This window comes from Epinephelus moara, chromosome 19, assembly GCF_006386435.1.
Source record: "Epinephelus moara isolate mb chromosome 19, YSFRI_EMoa_1.0, whole genome shotgun sequence".
Taxonomy (NCBI): domain Eukaryota; kingdom Metazoa; phylum Chordata; class Actinopteri; order Perciformes; family Serranidae; genus Epinephelus; species Epinephelus moara.
The window spans coordinates 15538800-15559375 of NC_065524.1; the positions used below are offsets into that span (position 1 = coordinate 15538800).

General features: G+C 43.2%; 1 protein-coding gene across 1 annotated transcript in view; it reads right to left on the reverse strand.

The window, feature by feature from the left end:
• Positions 1 to 6772: 6772 nt before the first annotated feature.
• tasp1 (taspase, threonine aspartase, 1) overlaps positions 6773 to 20576 on the reverse strand; it is a 30855-nt gene continuing 17051 nt past the window's right edge. Inside the window, exons 11-14 of the mRNA XM_050071782.1 lie at positions 20214 to 20324; positions 18275 to 18382; positions 17243 to 17316; positions 6773 to 8125 (exon numbers count right to left, since the gene is read on the reverse strand). Of these exons, the coding sequence (XP_049927739.1) occupies positions 8033 to 8125; positions 17243 to 17316; positions 18275 to 18382; positions 20214 to 20324 (386 nt within the window). The 3' untranslated portion in view covers positions 6773 to 8032. The remainder of the gene's footprint in view (positions 8126 to 17242; positions 17317 to 18274; positions 18383 to 20213; positions 20325 to 20576) is intronic.

Consider the following 20576-nt stretch of genomic DNA (forward strand, 5'->3'; position numbering starts at 1 on the left):
TCTACAAGCCCACGGCCCGTTACTGCATCCGCTCTATGCTGACGCTGGAGTCCACCACGCTGGCGGCGCAGCACTGCTGCTACGATGACAACATGAAGCTCATCACTCGTGGCAAAGGGGCCGGCACGCCCAACCTCATCAGCACAGAGTTCTCAGCTGACCTGCACTATAAAGTGGACATCCTGCCCTGGATAATCTGCAAAGGAGACTGGAGCCGCTACAACCAGGCCAGGCCGCCAAACAATGGGCAGAAGTGTCCCGACAACCCTCAGGACGAGGACTACTACAAACAGTTTGAAGAAGCAAGGGAATTCTAGCCGGCTGCAGAGCAAAAGGAACAAACCTACACTGCTTAAATATTCAGCTAAACCTCAAAAATGGTGCTGAAACCATTTTTTCAAAATTCTCTTTTAGATCAAACAACACAAGAACTTTTAGGCTCTGAGGAACAAGACTTACAGAACTGCTCTTTTGAACCAAGAGGAATAAAAATCCAACAGAGTCAGAACACTCACTTGCTCACAAGAAACTTTTCGTGACTTCACCAAAACCAGGCACAAAACATTGCTCTGCTTTTGTTTTTGTTTTTTTAAAAACATTTTTATAAAATATGCCTCTGAAAAAAATGAATCAAAATTTTGCCACCAGTAATAACTCTTTCAGATCAGGTCGCTAAAGGGAGAACTGAGTTCGTATTGTTAAAAAGGGAAAATTATTATTCTAGGAATGTCTGTTTAGATTGTGTCCATGTTTGTCTCCATAGATTGTTTATGTTTGCTGAATCTGAGAGGTCTGTGGTAATAGAATAATGAGATCCTTCAGGAATGTGTTGGGGGGGTGGGGCGTGGGTGGGGGTGGGCAGGTTGGAGAACAGGGTTATCGAATTTTCTCCCATTTTGTCATTCACAATATCCAGGTTCTCATGTAAGTTTGTGAGTTTATTTAGCATGCACATTTTTTTTTTTAAATTTTACAATTAATTTACAACCATGTCCCTTGTGTCTCCGAGGCAGCCTGCATTATTTTTGTAAAGTATTTATTAAGTTGTAGCTGTGTCTGAGTTGGGTGTCTATGACTGTGGTTTCTGATTCACATATGGCTGAATGCTAACTTGAGATTCCGCTCTCGCTCAAACATTGGCGTCCATGTGCGTGTCTCAAGTTAGGATTAAACCGTAATAGAGCGTAAAGAATGTGTGAATTCAACTGTACGGAAAGATTTTTGAGATATAAATCTATAAATAAATTTTTTAAAAAGCCAATGAATGTGTTTGTTAGAAAAAAAAACTCTCTGCGTGAATGAGCTTCATGGCAAACATCTCATAAAAGAGCAGTGTGTAAGATTTAGGGGGATTTAGTGGCATCTAGTGGTAAGGACCTCAGATTTCAAACAGCTGAAACTTCTCCCGGTTAAAGCAGTTTCATGTTAAATCAATGTGTTTTTGACGCACTTCGGCTTGTCGGAGATGGGCTGCTATAGCCCAGCAACTGCTAATGTGATCTCACAATATTTCTCTGATAACTTGAGATTCAGACATTTGAGAGGTTCTCTCCAAAGCAAGTAGACCTGTTGATTTAAACTTGTTAAAATACTGAATAAAGCACCGTTGAAAAAATTTGTTATTCCTACCCTGCTCATTGCAGATGGGCTGCTAACTACGGTTGCTAAAGTGAAAATGAGAATGGCCCTATGTAGAGCTATGTAGAGGACTACTGTACAAACATAACAGTGCAACATGGCACTCTCCACAGATGAGGACCTGCTCCCTATGTAGATATAAACAGCTCATTCGAAGGTAAAACATGATTCTTTTTTTCAGGTGACTATACACTAAAGAAAACATATGTATTATATTCCATTTCTGTCACTATATCCCCCTAAATCCTACACACTTGACCTTTAAAGGTTGTAAATAATGATTTTAAGCAAAGTTTCATCAGCTGCTGTTAGATTTCTCTCCTGCTGTCGAAGGAAATTCATCTCAGAGAACAATCTCATCAATTAAACTCTTCCAACGAGCTTAAGCCAGTGCACAAGACTTCCATTAGTTCCATCCAGTGTGGCTCTCAGGCCAGGCCTTTTGATGGGATTGCGATATTTCTTCAGAGGGCGAGGAGGGTAAGGTTCCCTTGAATGCGACTCAAATTCTTTGTCTTTGGCATGTATCCTCACATTCCTGGGTAATTTCTCAGTGTACACATGCATTCACACACACACACACACACACACACACACACACACACACACACACACACACACTCATACACACTCAATGCTGCCTGTCCGTAGCGAGGACCTCTGACCATTCCCTCTCTGCTGAGTGCTGCAGTCATTGTCACACAGAGAAAGCCATTCATGGTGCCCTCATTCCTGCAGTCTTGTGTACGGCACAGCTGGCCGGGCGCAGGGCTTGTCTTTATAATGCAGCAGGCCCCAGCACGTTCCACACCCCTGAGGCGCTACTTGCAACCGCCTAGCTGCTTCACTATTCATCAGAAATTCCTCCACACGCGTCCTTCGACCCATTTATGCCCAAATGCAGCCTTTTACCAACAACCCACCAAACACTCACTGTAAATCATGCGGATACATTCTTTTAAAATGCAGATATAATTCTCCCTCAGACTCAGTGTGTGTAAATCTCTCTTTTAAGTCTTCTGTCTCTCTCTTCAGTAAAAGCATGGATGGAGGCTAAGATTACAGTAACCGGCATGGATCGTTATCTTAGCAGACCAACTGCTGAACAGGCCATGGAGATCAAAGTGAGGTGTTTGTCTTTATTTTGAAACATTAAGGCCATGCTCAAATTGATGACATACCTCCCCCTCCACCCCCCAGTATCTCTTCTCCAGACAGGCTCCACGTGTCTCGAGTCCAGGCAATTACTCGTATGCCCTCCTCACTTTTCATCTCTCGTTTCTTCTCCCCTCCCCTACAAACACTTGCACAATATGCACTTTGATTCCCGTGCCAGGGTGTCAGTAGGAATACAGATACAATACAGATTTAGAGGCTGAGAATAATTGGTGTGAAAATGCATGAGAAGGCAGACATGCTGCAGACCAGCGAGCGCAGAGAAGACTTGTTGCGTTGGCTGTGGGGCGTCAGCGAGGCCTCGCTTTTTGTGTTACTATTTCCAGGACTCTACTCTGGTATGTTTCAAAGGATGCAAAGCACCATATTAGTGGTATATTGTCAAGGATCTGAAAGGGCTCATTAAGCATCACCAAGATATGATTGTTGGTATTTTGCCTCTATTTTTGTTATGAGAAGGAAATTATGTCCAACGTACGTACGCCGTTTTAGACCGAGTTTGACAGGGCTGGCTCTGGGATTTCTCAGTCGATCTCCACACAAGAGTTAACTGTGGGAGTAAGAAAACAAGAGGAGTTAAGAAGAAGAAGAAAGCAGTGGAAACTTGGATGCATTGGTGTTGTAATAAATGAAGAGTAAGCTCAGCTGTTCTCCAACTCTTTTCTGTACAAGTATTTCACATTAAAACAAGCCCAGGTGGTTTGCTGTCCGTGCCAGAGCTCACTGTAGTGCTTCTAGAAGGTAAATAACCGCGGTGCATGGTGGCAATCAGGCATCTCTTTTGTTTTGTGGTGTGGTGCACATGTGGCAGAGCCATTTTTAGCTTCTCTCCCTCACTTTCTTTCACTCACTCCCTCGCGCTGCTACTTTTTTGGGTGGTGTAGCACAATGCAGGAAGTGTCTGGGCCGCAATACCGCAGGGCCCTAACTGCACGGCAAACCTAATTAAAAGGTTTTTCTTTGGTCTTCTAATCTGGAGTAGCTGACCTGGTACGGTAGATTGCTTATCTAGCCGCTCTATCCCGCCTTCTCAGCCTTCTCCCCCAATGTCCTACTGGCATAACAGGGGCAGGGCTGCTGGCACTGTGCCTGCCATAGGCTCACATCTTTGGCTCAGCGAGTCAATGGAGGAGTGGGTGGTGGTGGTGTGGTGGGGGGGGGCAGACATGTGCCTGGGTGTGCAGCTGAACAAACAGGTCAAGTAGCTGTGGAGCATCTAAGAGGCTAGGGTGCCTTACTTAACCCCACTGAGATGCTGCACCATCTATGGCAAGAGAGCATACTTGGACTTACAGAATCACCATGCAAAGAACATTATCATGTTAAATGGGCGCAGTGGCGTGATTGGCACCTGCCCCTGGCTCATGTCTTCTACACCAGTCAAAACAGAAGCTAAAATAACATGCACCCACTATTAAATTTGCACGCAAAGCTGACGGACAAATTGGGACAAACAGAGGAGAAAAAAGCTGCTTTGCCTCCTTATAAAAGAGTTATTATATTCAGTCATGCCTTTCATTGAGCTAAACGTATGAGTAATGTACCACCACATGTTTTATAAGCTCATGTGCTCGTAGAAGTGAGTGGAAATCAGTTTCACTTAAGTGCTAATGGATGATCCTGATGCATAGGTGTAGATTTCTGGGGTAAGGGGGTGGACACATCCCCCTCAGTAGTTAACATGTGCATTTTAACCTCCAATAAAAACATGGAAGTAGCAGACGACTTTTATATCATAAATTGGTGCAGAAAAGACACAAATTGGTGCATAAAAGTTCACCAGAATGCAGGAAATTATGTGTTTGATGCTCTAATTTTTCTGGAGACGGACCCCCAGCCCTGTGTTTTATATGTTTCATAAACCTACACCCTTGTCCCGATGTGCATAAAGGTTAGAGATGTCTGGCTCATCTGATTCAGTTCTGGCTGGGTTTGACAGAGGCAGCACAGGCACTGTCTGGTTTTAACCCTGTGAGTGTGGATGTTAGACACTGGCACAGTATGGCTGTAGCATGTCCAGGGGGTTGGTGGCCCTTAGGTGGTGAGGGAGGGGGGATAAGCGTGAGCATGGAAGCTGCATGGCTGTGATTCACTGTGACAGCACCGCCTGGCATGTGAGGACAGCAGGCCAAGGCGGGCAAGGCTGCTGCCTTTGATCTTTATTTGCTCCACCGTCTGTTTTGCATTTAAGAGCCTTGCTGAGCGCGAGGCATTGGATACACCTTGAATGGCTCAGGACCCCGTCCACTTTTTAAAGACCCAGGATCCTTTTTCAAAGCTAAGGGGATCCAGGACAGAGAGGGATGAGGTTTGAAGGGGAAGGTTCTGCACTGAATAGGGCCGAGGGTCTCCCAGCAACACAGATTAGCCCTGATGAAAAGAGAGTGCTTCATAATAACACATGATCAAGCTAATGGAGAATGGTGTGAGTGTGAGTGCGGGTGAGGGGCAAAGTAACATAGATCGCCTTTAAGATGGACCCTCAAGATCAACCTGGGGTCAGGAGGCTGCGGAACAAAAACAAACACACGCAGCACCTCCCCAACCAACCTTCTGCTGCTCCTCCTGACCTGTCAGATGCATTTTGCACGTTACTGTTGTCAGCAGACTGTGACATGTTACACCTGAGAGGCAAACTGGCTGGATACAATCAATATGTGGTCCTAGCCCACAGCCAGGCATGGTGCACTGACAGGGAGGCATCTCTCCCTTCAAACGGTGCATATATTTATCTCCTTGAACATCTCTATTGCACATTCCTCTCAGACACTGCAGTGGCCACGATCCAGAGCCAGCAGCTGGACAAACTCTTGCCCTAGAGACTGATTCAATTGATATAAATAACTGCCCTCTCCAATAAGAGCCTTTATGAGGAATCAAATCAACACAACTCAGAAGAAAAAAGGCATTTTGAGAAACACTGGAGAGTGGAAAATGTTGGTTATGTAATCGACACTATTTAAATCTGAAGAAAAGCTGAAATTTAAAAAGAAACAGTGGCTCAGGAAAAGAACAGCTTGTGTGTTTGTGTGTGTGGGTGGGAGCGATGGACAGCATACATTTTTAATACTCATCGAGGTTCCTCAAAAAACACAGATTTCAATATTTCCTCTCTCGCGTTTAAATGTTTCAGCATGCTCACAAGTCTTCCTACAGAATCCTTTTTTTCCACTCTAGTTACTGTCCAGCATGTAATTTATTCCCAGACTATACATTTTTGGCTATCCACAGCTCAGATCATGATATTTATGCTGTCTGTTTGGGCTTACACAAACGGTTTTCCTTTTCTGGAGAAGGCACAGTGGGAGGAATACAGCCATTCATATTAAAAGTATATGAGGCCCAAATCTGATTTTTTTTTGGCTCCCATGTGATGCATATCTGATATTTTCAGAGTAGTGTAGACACAGAAATCAGATTTTTTCCTATTAGATCTAGGCCACTTTCATATGTGGTACTAAATCCGATCCATAATCGAACAATGGCCATGCAAATGTGAAAAAGTCATAATGGGATTCATATGTGTTTTCCCATACATCCATGTTTTTCCACATCATATTTAACTGTGCAGATGCAGATCACTCACCATACAGTGTCAGAGAAGTCCATAGCCGAGCTGCTGCTATGTTAGGCTGCGCCAGTCGCTAGCCAATTGAGCCCAGCTGCCAAGTGCTTTCTGATGGGGACAGGTGGCCCACATGCCATCGCAGCGTTGTCGTGAGGCACTGACAGAGATGCTAGAATGAAACGCTGGACATCGTAAAGTTTGGAGGAACTGTTCTTCCCTGGAATCCTACCAGATATGAGTCATTCCAAAAATGAATGTGAGCAGTGAAGGTAGAAAGATCGGATATTGGGAATAATCGGAATTTGAGCATTAAGCCCTGTAATATAAACGCAGCCTATGTCTTCTGTCATGGTGTTCAAAAGACTAAAGACAGACACAGAAATGTAGCAACATAGATTTTATTTACTTTTTGAGCACTGTAGAGAGCTGTGCACATATTACCATTTCCATAGCTTATACCATTTTATATTAGTTGCATTTTCAAGTAAAGAATAAACAAGCTCTATTATGGTTTTGTTGAGACTGGAATTCTTAGTAGTAACTGAGTGAAACAGCAAAACCAGAGGAACTGATTATCCCAACACTAATTTAGACCCTTACTTCTTTCAAGTACAATTCTCAACAGCACCAATTCACGGGCTTGATACATAAATTAGTTTTTAGTGATCATTTTTGTTTTTTAGCAAGAAAATACATGTCTCTGTCGATGTAACTATAGAAATATAAATTGTCATTTTTAAATGATGACTAACAGTCACGTTTGGCGATGGGGTCAAATGCTGCTACCTGAGCACTATGTATGTATCAGCATCAATCTGGAAGTGCATAGCTTCCTGCTTCTTGATCAGTTCTATGCCTGTCGGAGAACACAAAGTGGCTTACTGTAGATTCCGCACATGCAATAGCTATGTATTCACATTTAAAAACAATCAAAGCAAAGCATTCTATGGCTGAAATGGTTATAAAATTCATCATGAGCTAAGATGCACATTATGCTACATTATACAGTATGCTGGAGGATTAATAACAATATGTGTGTACAAGTACATGGAAGTCGTACGTGTTAACATTGTAAATTGCTTTTATCACTCTCACAGCTATAAATGCTTCACTCATAACAATTATCTGGAGTAGCAGGCATTCCACAAGGTGCAATCTGACATCTTTTTAAACTTGAAAAGTAGCTGAGGAACAAAATAAGGTCTTGCATTTGAAATTCCTAAGTGTTTGAAAATAGTCACATCTGTTCAGCGATACAAAACAACATGAACATCCACCCTGTTTTCCTAAATCATAGCTTATATACAAAAGGAAAAAAAAAGAATAGGAAAGGAAAGGAGTAATAACAAAAAAATGGTGCATCAAGGCAATGGTGCATCAAGTCTAATCCAGGTGACACTGGAGATCTTGGAAGCAGGGGGGGCATAGAGTACATGCTGGAGGCAGCAAAGGGAAGTCCTGTAAGTGCACTAAGTACAAGCTAACACCCCTCCTTCCTTTCTGGGCACCTGTTAAAACAGCTAAAGCTTATTACTTCTGGTGTCACAGAGGTGGTGGGGAGCTGAGGGCGGTGTGCACGCGTGTGTGGTTGAGTGGAAGGGTTTGTATTGAAGTATTGCTGAAAAAGCCCAGAGGGAGGGCGAATGCAGCTCACTCCACCACACTCATCAGTCTACACACACCTCCTTCGATGGCCAAGCACTGCCCAGGAACGGTCCCAGGTGGTAATCTGGATATGTGTGTCTGTAGGCGACAAAAGAGCACACAAACACTGACACAATGAGAACATCATCCAAGGAAAGATATACATACAGAGGCAGGGCTATATAGTAAAAAGCAAATGCTCCAGTCCAGTTTGAGAAATACATACATCAGATGTCAGGTTCAGATTCACCAGAAGAATTTTAGAACTGTGAAAGTTTTCATAATGACAAAAGTTACGTTGTTCTTTATTGCAGCAGAAGTTGAGCCAGGTTAGCTTTTTACAAGACCTTGCATTTTTTGGTACATGCCAACATAGTGGTCTCATTAAAATGAAGCAGGCTGTGTTAATTTTTGTTGCAGTGCTAATGTACGCAGCACAGACTTGTACTATGACCGTGCACATAGAAAATGTGACTTCTAGATTGCCGCATTAACAGTTAGACTGGACAACAATCACACTGCAAAGTAGGGCTGGGCGATGTCTACCACATTGGCACATGACGATGTCAGTGAAACATTGGGATGGATGATAGTATCTTTGTTGGGGGTCCAGCGGATGTGAGCTTAAAAATGGCAGCAACAAACATGGTCGCTAAAAAGATTCCACTTTGCGTATCTGGCAGCTTGCAGCCTATCTGGTAGATAAATTGTTACTTTTTTAGCACACTATGAATGCCATTAGCACTGCTGCAAACCCATGGGGGTGCTTTTAAACCATGATGTTGGGCTTCAGTGGTGAATGACTGACAGACCAGAGCTAAGGGTTAAAGACATAACCATGGCCTAAGGATTCCTTTCCTGGACCCATGATGCACCTGTCTTTGCAAGTGAGCTACACATACAAGGAGGTCTGTGGTGTCAAGTCTCTGCAGAGGTCAGTCTACTCTTTAAACTTTGCAGCCCTGCTTAGTTACCCCCAAGGAGATTTGACAGTACAACTACAAAGTCAACCATTCATGTTTTCGTCCAAGGTGTTCAGGAACCAGCTACTGTTGAGGTTCTGACAACAGTTAAGGTACCCCAGAAGAAGTATGGAGTCCCCTCTTCAGAACCCAACCCAGAGACTCGAATACCAAGACTTGAGGCCCGTTTCCACCGCAGGAACTTCGGGGAAATTTTACAGGGCTGGGGCCGTTGGTGCGTGTCTCCACTGCAGGAACCACCCCCGAAGGACAGAGTTCCGGAACTTTTGCGGGGGATAAACAAGTCCCTGCCTCGGAGTAGGTACTCAGAACGGCCCCGAAAGACTCCTGGCTGGGGCTTGGGGTTTACTTGGTGCTGATTGGATATACTCAAGGAGGGACGTGACGTCAACAGAAAGCAACAAAATAGCTGGCATTTTTAAAACTCAGCAGACGAGGTCTAGCTCGTTCATATAGCTTCCGCCGCCATGTAAAAAAACTCACTAAATGGCCCGTGAAATTTTTTTTTTTTCCAGCGGATATCTTAGTTACAACATGATTGAGCTAGCAAAGCAGTTTTGTGTTGATATGCGTGGTATTTATTCAGTTTTGGGAAATCACGAAAGCATCAGCTGACAGGGACAGCTCACAACAGCAGCAAAGCTAACATCAGGACGTCATCTGTTAAAAGCCTCCCGCTGTCAGATACAGCATGAAACTACTCCAGTTAGCTCAATCATGTTGTAACTAAGACATCCGCTGGAAAAACTTTTTTTTTCACGGGCCATTTAGTGAGTTATTACAGACACCGCTATTGGCTAACAGCTAACGGCGTCTCTACGTCGCCCCGGTCAAAATGGTCGCGAAACGATTACGTCACACCCAGAGCCCGTAACTTTACAGGAACCTTCCTCGTACTCCGCTCTCTCAGTGGAGACACAGCGTTTGAGAGGGCCGAGCGAGAGGACGTTCCTGTAGTAGTTCCTGCCCCCCAAATAGTACCAGGAACTTCTTCAGTGGAAACGGGCCTTTGGACTAATCAAGAGACAGTACCAGGAACCATTTCGTATGACAATGCACAGCCCCTGGAGGTTAGGGGGGGGCACCAGAATACCTCAACCGCAATGAGTTTGTAACTGCCTGGTAAGCGTGTGTTAGGTGTTAAAACAGTTTAAATATAATTTAAAGCTAAGGTACATAACTTTTGTCTCCCCCCTCTGGCAATGAGAGTAATTACATAAACACTATCAACGTGTGCTTATAACGTATTCTTGCACCACTCGCTGCATCTCCCCCGTCCCCACATACAGATGAAGCATTGAGAAAACAAAACAAAAAGCAGTGTCAAACAGAATAAGACGATAAAAAACAAACAAATCTAATGCAAAATTTACAAATAATTTTCGTTGCACCTATATGGTAAAGTAAAGTTGGCATAATCACCCGAGACCAAAATTCCAGTACACTGAAAAACACAGAAAGCTTTCCCTGGCAGCGACAGCTCAATCAGCATTGTGTGAACTTATTTGGCAAGGGCTTGAGTGCAACGGACATTCATATTTTATGTCTAACACGGGTGATAAATACAATGCAGCAATTTCTGTGTTCAAGAACACACATAGGACTACTACTATCGCTTCATGAGCATGTAACCCTGAGGTCCAATGATGCCAAGTGAGTATTTACAGAGACAGAGTGAATACAGGAAACAGGCTGTAAGTGTTTTGTGTTTGACCAGACACAGAGAGGAGTGAGAGGAGTAAGAGGAGGAGGCAAGGAGCAAACACAGCTGTGAAGATGGGAGTGATACTTCAACTGAGGGGATCAAAGGTGACTGACTCTCCCTGTGCCAATAATGGCTGTCATCTTCCTTCCTCTTTCTCTCCACAGAGGCTAACACTGGCTCCAGCCCTGGGGGAAAAGTCCATCCACTTATTGACCAGGCCACTGAACTGGCCTGACATCACTCCTCCAGTCGCGGGAGCCTTCTTCTCTACTGGCCCTCTTTTTGTGCAGGCTTGGACTATGGCCCCTGGCACCCCGAGGGCAACTGTCACTTCAATGGGACAACAGCCAGAGAAGGCCAGGCACACATGGCAACACTCTCAGGGGCTATTATGCCTCCAGTGCCCCTTTCTGGGTTCATCCTCTCCCCTTCATCTTCTCAAGATGAGGTTAAAGAAAGGCCTCGTTTAAACTGTTGTGACTGAAGGTCCATAGCTGAGACATAATCAACTAATGGTGACATGTTAAATGTTTTGCTTTTGATGTTTGCATGTCAGAGGGAAGGAGCTTTGCAATTTTAAATTCCAACCACATTGAATACACAGCTGAAAACACACTACTGGGCACAATTACTGCCTGGCTGTATGACTTCATATATTTTGCAGGAAAAACTGTGTCTGACAATGACACCAATGTGCCCTAACCCTCACCCCGACACGCAACCTTGCGGCACATGTTAAGACCTTAATTTATATTTCCATCTGACAAAATGGACAACTTGAGTGAGTAAGCAGGAAGAGTAAAAGGCTTACTAAACCAAACAAGTGAGTCATTTCACCACCACAGTGCTATGGGCATCGCGTGCCTTTCACAAGCTGCGGCGCTAGTTCAGAAGTCCAGGTTAGAGAGACACAGTAGTGAGGATGAGTTGTGCTTCAGGCTCAGGGGTCACACAACAGATGTCCTAACACTTCTGTGACATCAAGTCTGATCAGCATCACACAAATAATGCTGCAGCCTTATGTGTAAACACTGAATCACTAATTTGCACTCACACAGTTTGTGTGTCTATGTTGTGCCAACCTTTATGATCAGTCTGATTACATTGTTGTATTATTAGTCAGCAGCAAATTCACATAAAGAAAAGCTGTTTGATGTTTTAATGATAGAACGCAATGACATTAGCAAAACAACACAGTACAGTAACAATTTCATTCTGAAAAGATTTTAATTATAAGATATGATTAAGACCAGCATTCTTTGTCAACCATAGTTGAGGAGATAAGTGAAACTTATGATCAGAATAGTCACTCTTATGATTCTTAGGGACCATACACATGCCGCGTTTTTTGCGCCCTCAACAAATTTACTGTTTTCAATGTAGCCATGTGGCAGACGCAATCAACACCAGAGCGATGCCTTTCGAGGCATGCACGTGTTCCTGAGCGCCTATTTTTCAGGGTGCAATGGCTGCGCACCGAGATAAACCGAGTTCAACTTTTGGAACACAGCAGCGTGCACCACGTCATGTGACGAGGAACAACCAATCACAGCGGACAGATATTTTTCCCTTCTTCCGTAAATATCAGTCTGTGGTAAATACGGAAAAGTTGATCATTTTGGTGCAGAGCTGTCAGAGCTTTTCATCTGTCCCACGTACGATATGCCCACACATAATCAGTGCCTGGAAGAAGATCAGCTCTGCACTCAGGGTTTGAGGTAAATAGGCTATGATATGGTGACTGTTAAGGTTGCTTAGCAACCTCAGACGCAACCTGCCACCACGCTCTTGAAAGCTGGCTCAAAAAAGGCACAGAAGCGCCCAGTGGCCGACGTTGCATTTTCCAGGCGGTTAAAGACACAGCATGTCTACGGCCCCTCACTCATACTGGGCTCACTTCTATAATGAATTAATTAAGGAAAACAAGCTACTGCCTATTTTCCTGGCGACCGCCTGGAGCACCCTCAAGGACCCCTGGAGGTCTGCGGAGCCCTGGTTGAGAACCACCGACTTAGACTGACACTTTGTTGTTGTGCTGCTCCTAAAAAGTGGGCAGTTACTTACAGAGAGAGGCAACTTTTTGGCCATCACAGTTGTTCTTCCCACTTCAATGACAAACATGATCTCACTAATAGAACACAGATTTACAGTGATTTTAAGATCGTCTGTTGGTGGATGTGATGTCCATCTCAACATCCCCTTCATAACGTACCGTATCATAACTCCAATTTACTTGTTTCCCGAATTCTTGTGGTGGAATCCATGTTTACAGAAGCAGCATAAACTAATTACAAAATCAGAGGGGTTGAAAGAGGGGCAAAGAAATTCTGAATTATACGATAGCTGGGGCTAGATAGATGAGGGGAAAAAATAAAGACACGCAAATGTACAGTGAGCCTGTTGTCAGCTTGATACCCAGTGACTGAAGTGAACCACATGACAGGACTACAGCTGAGTCAAAATATAACGTGAAAAACACAGCTCCATTGTATCTGTCGGAGAAAAACAACATTCTTTGGTGATATGAATGTGTTTAGGAGCTAGAGAAGCCGCACATTAACACCACAGCGTAGGCCAAAGGATAAATTTAGCTGTATGACTATGCCGCTGTTTTTCTGTTGTGGTTTTCACATTCTTTTCTTTTGAAATAGAAAAAAATTTAAAAAATAAAACAATCATATGCTATTTATTTTCCACGCGAGATGGATAGTAAAAACAAAATGTACCATAATAAAAGACATTTGTCGTGTAATATACAAAGCAGACAATAACCAGGAGGCCTGAATCGCATGCCAGTTGATTTTCTCTGGCCTTACACAATTTGAGCAGCAAAAGCTTTATAGTGGTAATGATGTCCAGGAGGAGGGAACTGAGCCATGGTGGTGGTGCTGTGGATCCTACACTTCTCTTTCATCTGCCCAATCATGACAAACAATAAAACAATAGTCTAACTGTTTCAGAAGCGCTGCCACTGGCCTGCCTCTGCAGCTTTGTGTAGCTCTGTAAAACATGGCTCGATGTTCTGATGTCCTATCCAGTGCAAACACAGGTGAGCGTTTGAATAAAACCAGATGCTCTCCCTCCGCAGCAATTCTGCTTTATAGCTTTTTGACAGTGTAATGTCAAAAGGATTAGGATAGAGACTCAACTTTCCTCAAAACAACATGTGATTGAAACATGAGAAAAACCTTAGAGGAACTGCCAGCACAGTGTCTGAAAAACCGCTCTGACGTCCAACTCGTTTTAGACTCTACAGAGTGAGCTCTAGCATGCTTCGTTTGTCAAAAAAAATATATACATACAAATCTGAAAAATTAAAACGCTGTGAAAGAGAAGTAGACTTACAAGATAAATCCAGTCTGACCTCTGTCCTAAATACTCCTGCTACTGTGCATCAGCCCTTTCATGTTCTTATCACAGAAAAGCAGTGGAAGATGGACTCTGGCTGGTTAGAAACGCCCAGTGGGATGCTAATAGGAATGGGAAGAATGTCTGTAGCACAGCAGCTGAGGCCGTAGATGGCTCTGGCTCTATATGAAATCTCTGCAAGTGAGTGCAATGAAAATTTGTATGTGCTTAAATCAAAATGAGTTATATAGGCAACCTATTAAAAGTGCAATGGGTACACTAATCTGTAGCAAATTTTCTTCTGCAAATACTTATGACAACACAGTCAAGGAAGTCTTTGCAAGAATTTATGCACTGCCTGTCCTGCTGCCTCTTGGTATCCAGCATCAACCCTCATCTGCACTGCTCCCAGTAAAAGATGACTTGATGCTTTTGAGAAGGGCTTATCTCTATTGAATCTGCATGATGCACTACTTCTGTCAGTCTTTTCAACTCTGTCCATTAGGCTTTGCCACTATTTCAATACCAGCCATCAAGGCCATGGACATGCAGGTGCCACCTCCTGGGCCTCCACGGCTTACAGACCACTTTACAGACAACAGACATCACGACTGGAGCCTGGCTGCATTAAGGTTCCCATCTCTGGCTTTTTTAACCAGATCAGAGAGAAAACAGATGCTCTCCTATGGAATCCCCTCAGCGGACGATATGTTGGCAGCAAGCAGGGGCCGACTCTGGGCCCAGCTGCGGAGCAACGAGTAAAATCTTGTTTTGCACCCAGTGTGGAGGCGTGAAGGACAGAACAGCCAGCTTCTCTGGTATGCAGACGATGAGAGCCACAGAGGCACAAGGGAGCTTCGTGGAGCAGTGTGAGGTTTGGTGGAGCAGCTGTGTTCTCGGCTGCACTCTCCAATATCACTGTGTCACCAATGCCCCATTGAGAGGAAGTGGATACCATTTCCCCGGAGATCCAGAAACCGCTACTGACAGATGATATTCCTAGACCTGCCCCGACTGAGCACGATTTTATAAAGAACATTCTGCATGCATATATTAATGAAGTGATGCTGGGCGACTGGTTCACCACAGCAGATTTGAAGGTGCTTACTTTAATGCTCTTATGGTGCAGACAGTGTAAATTTTAAGTGATAGCCTGCAAGTGCTAAAGATTGCTGCTCTGCTCCTATGTAGTACTGTTTCAAAGTCTGTGGACAGAGCAGCTTGAGCCACTGTGGCGAAAACCAGCAACCACATTCCCCCCTATTCTCTATCACAACATTATTTCCGTTTCACCAATCACAGGATGGTAAATTTGATCCCTCGCACCTGCAACTGCAAATTACCTTTATTAAAAACAAATAGACACCTCTCTACTATTTTTTTTTTTTTTTTTTTTTTTTTAATATACTTTATTAATCCCCGAGGGGAAATTCAATTTTACACTCTGTTGTCAATTACACACAGGTCCGAACACACACATGCACAAACTGGACCTATACATGCACTAAATGGAGAGATGTCAGAGTGGGCTGCCCATGACAGGCGCTCCGAGCAGTTGGGGGGTTCGGTGCCTTGCTCAGGGGCACCTCGGCAGTGCCCAGGAGGTGAACTGGCACCTCTCCAGCTACCAGTCCACGCTCCACATTTTTGGTCCGGACGGGGACTTGAACAGGCAACCCTCCGGTTCCCAACCCAAGTCCCTATGGACTGAGCTACTGCCGCCCCCCTACTACTGTACTTTTCCCAATGTAAACAAAACAAAAACTCACAAACCAAGGCAATCTCTCCTGATTAAAAGTGGCCCTGAACAGCACATGGTTCACTGTGTTCTGCTCACCTCTTTACGTTGGCACAGGCGTGAAAGGGGAGCTTGCATGCTCGCATTCCACCACAAAGCCCAATACACAGAGCGCATCTGACAAATATGCAGATTGATACTGATATCCCCAGTGGTGCATGACTTTCAGTAAACTTTATGGTGCTTCAGGACCAGGTAGGGTCAGAGAGGGGGAGTGACAAGAGAGATAGACCAAGAGACGGAGGAAAGGACGAGTAAGGGGGGCGGGGAGGCGGCACCGAGGACAAACACTTTGAAATCTGACCGAGGCTTCAACAACAGTGCCCTCTCTTTATACAGAGTGACAGAGATACATTAGCCAAACAAATCAGTCCGAGCTGAGACTCCATTTAGAACCATGAGACCAGAGCATTAAGCCCTGTTGTTTAAGAAGCCACACTGACTGATTCACGTCACACAATTTATGTGCTCAGGAATTTCGCTAATGATTTCTTTTTTAGAAAGTTAAAGTCCTGGATGAAGATCACAGAGCTAATCTCAAACATTCATTGTAAATATGTCTACTTAAAATGCCTCCACAAAGACTTTTAGTCCCACAATCCAAAAGCCAAGGTCACCAACAGACTACATACCAAACAAGACAGCAAGCACAGGTGGTGCAGGAGCAAAATTCCTGCCTCCAACCACAGGGACCTGAGGTTTGGCATGGTTGTGGCCTCCAGTGACACCAAAACCTTCAGTATTTGTAGGAGGGTAGACAGGGAGGGATTATTTGCCAGGGGAATAAGGAATGGAATCTGGTGGAGATAGCATGGACCTGTCTCTACTGTACATACTCTCCCTCAAGTCAACAGTGGAGCTAGGAGGGACAGGGCCTACAGTTTCTCAGGGATTCTGACTTTACAAACTAGAAGGAAAAACACAGCAAACAAAACTTGAAAAACAGGATGACTGGCTCATATCTGCAGGTGGAGAGAAAGGACTCACACAACCATGTTGAAAGCCAAATTCACATTAGGCACAACATATTAGCAGTGACTATTTGAGTCTTTTTTAATGATTTTGTTCTGATTAACATTATTTATCCTGGAAAATATGATGTAAAACAGTTGTGATAAAAGTCAAATCTATGCAAAAAGGGAGACAAAATAGTGCCCATAAATTTAAAAAATGGTCAGATCTAATGTCAAGCCTGTGGCATTGGTTAGTGATGCATAAGTATCATACAGTACGTTTTATTAAATCTATAATATGAGCTTAAACTAATGCCTACACTGTCTCAAAGTGTTGCTAATGAGGTAAGGGTAGTTATAATCCTAACTCAAGTGTATTTGAAACTCATTACAATACATTCTGCTTGTCGAGCTAACTGGGAAGCTTACCTTTGCTTTGCTATCCTGGGCAGACATGTAGCCGACACACATGCTCTCTGTGGTGTGACTCCATAGGAACTCCACTGTGAAAATACACAGATAAAAAAAGTTTATTACAAAATGAACAGGAAAAATAAATTACCACAAATATACATTTACATAATATAAAAATAATATAAATAAAAAGAACGCAGGGACAGAGCAAAGGTGTGGGGAGAGAACAGCTTGTTATAAAACTAGTTCAGTTTCACAAAATGAACAAAAATCAAGAGTTTTCCATCTGCAGGAGGAAAAAGTCTAGCAGGTGACTCAGCATGGCAAGCTGCAGTAAACTCTGAGCATGCCCATTTCCGTGAAAATATATGACTTGCAGTTGTGACATAACTGCAGAGGAAGGTAGAACTTGTGAGCTGGAGAAGAAATTACAGCACCCAAAGGAAGTGGCTGACATACTGTTAATTCTTGTAAATCAACACAGAGCCCTTTGCAGACCACAGTAATCTGAGGTAGTCCACACTGTGCACAAGGGCTGCGCTCCATAAACAGCATCAAACAGGGCCTGTACATCACTGAGTATGTGGTACTTTGGAGCATTTCATTATTCATTATTCATAGATCATGTTTAAAGTATCACAAAAGGCAAAGGGCAACATTAAACCTAGTCATGTGGCCTAAACTTTGGACGGACCTCTGATTAGGTTAAATTCAATGATGGTAGGTTTGCAAAAATAAAGCTCAGAAGCTCCAGGTAGAGAAATCAGATCCGCCAATACAATCAGCCAAACTAGGCAGTATTCAGAAGGCCTCCACTTATCTGAAGATTAGCTGATTCCATAGTGGGAGGTCTCTGTTTGAATCTGAGATGAAGGGTGTGAAACCAGAGCCTGATTGTGCAAGTTAAAACACGGACCACCCGCAAGGAAAGCTACAGAGCCTCCTCCCATCTATCTGATGATGGATTTTTAAATATTAACAGCCAAAAATCTCTGCTGCGGCATAGATGTTTGGGTGCGATCACTCTTGAAACGATTAATGTCTTACCCAGTATACCCTGAATATTTTGAGATGGTTGAGCTTCCACACATCTGCAGCAGCGCAAGACAATTACTCCACCCAGAACACGGTCTTCACTGGCGAGAAAGGGTGAGCCTGGACACACAAAGAAAACACCACACATGAGATGACTAAACGAAGCGTAAACATGGTACAAAAAAAATTGACAAGTTTCTCCTCAATCAACAAAGTCTCTTGTGTACTTTTAGGTCTCCACCCTAACACTTCGAACCAAGGATAACACATGAGAGAACCAGACAAAACACAGCCTTTTTTAATTGAATTAAGGTGATCTATGAGAGAAAAAAATCCTTCCATTCAAGTTCTCTGCCCTCCTGGCCAAGTTAAACAACTGAAAGCAATTATTCAGATGTATTTATTTTATTTAGCAGACTGTTAAATAAAAAAATAAAAAATAAAAAATTTCACTCAATTTGCATGGGCAGGTTTTTAGCACATAATAGGTTAATGACAGGTAGTGTAATTTTCCCCACACTTCATTCAGTCCTGTACCAAAATATTTCATTTAAAGAAAAAACTCCCAGCTGCATAACTCTCAAAGACTCTTGAGCTTACTTTCAAAAAACAAAAAAAATCTATCATTTGGACTGAGAACCTCTCTCGCTCCCTGAATAAACTTCAAAAAAGCCAACTTGAATGAGGTGTTGTGTATACAAAAAAAAAAAAAAAAAAAACTTGGATTGGCTGATTAGTGAGAGGCAATAAAAGAAAAAAGGAGTTTGGAAAAGCACAAACTAAAAACAGCTCCAGTGTGTCTCAAAACGTCTTAACACAGCAACAAGAAAAAAAAAAAAAAAAAGGGGGCAATTGGTGCATTTGATGAAAATATTTTGGTGTCTGCATGCCTTTGTTTCTTTGTTGCATTTCACACCGATTTTGGTTCCATGTCGTAATGTTCCCCTTCACTCTATAAAACACTTTTGAGCGCAGCTTGGACGCCATTCACACAAAATCCTGGTATTTGTTATAAATTTTATAAAAAAGGGTCTTAAATTAATTTTGTTACACGCTCCATAATAAGTCTGACATCTCTGCATGTTGTACACATGAGAGAGGGTCAATCATTGCCTTAATGCTCACCATTATTTTACCCATAACAATAAAAGAAGAATAAACTACCAGGATTTTAGTATTTTTGAGAGGGAGAGGTGGTGTATGACACAAAGGGATCTAAAAATACTGATGGTGTTGTCATTAAAGATATTCTATTTAGAGAACCTGACAAATGTATGGTGAAGTTGAGTGAGAGGCCTCCACATCACAGACACTGTCATCATTGCTCTTGCTAAGGCAGGATTTATGGAGCTTCGTTTGACTTAATGTGCATCTTGAAAGGAAACAGCAGAAGAATTAACTTCAAATTGACTTCATCCAGCCCGTCCAAACGTCTCGGTGTTACAGATGTCCATGACAAAGCCAAACTGGGACTGACTTCTAAAGGAGGCCAAAGCAAGGCAGAAACCGCCACGTGTTTCCACATGTCCTCTCCTCCTCTGCTCTGTCTTCTCTGAGCTATCCCAGTGGTCATTCACGGAAGCAGCAAACACAGTTAACAAGGCTTTCTAAAACTGACCACTTCTGAGAATATGGCAACAAAAATTACATCCTCACATGAACTTTCGACAAAACAACTGTGTCTTCCAAAATTATCTGCGGCTGTCAGCTATGATGTGTGGAACATTTGAAGTGTTTAAAGTGAAAACGATACATAAATCAAAAGCCGTCTCCTCTGATTCTATTATTTCCAATGTTTCCAGTTGTGAGCTCATTCCTCATGTTATGCAACATCTGTTTGTTAGCTTAATTCTCTCTGTGCATAATTGTGTTTCTCGCAAACACGTTCTTGGCTAACAAATCTGTGTGTATGGAAAAGGAGATGGAGTCGGGCTACATGTGGGTGACTCACTGATGAACTTGTTTTGCATAGCCTCCAGCAGTGCTTGGTGGGCATCTTCAGACTGCATGGCAGCAGAGCATTCCCGTGCCAGCATGGTGCGAATCAGATGCTCTCCACAGCCTGGCAAAAGACACACAGACATAGCTGAGCCTGTATCATTAACTTGCATTAACTCATTTCTTTGTTGCAAGGCTGCGTGCCTTCAATCAGAATTGCACAAGGTCTCCAGTGAGTTCACTTCGAGAGAGTTGTAGTACATGAAGTACAAAACCACTTACGTCAAAGCATCCGAGGCACATTGAAAAAATCGGACTTTTCAAACATGCGTATGGTATTAATCACATATTGATATTTCACATCTTGAAGTTTAAG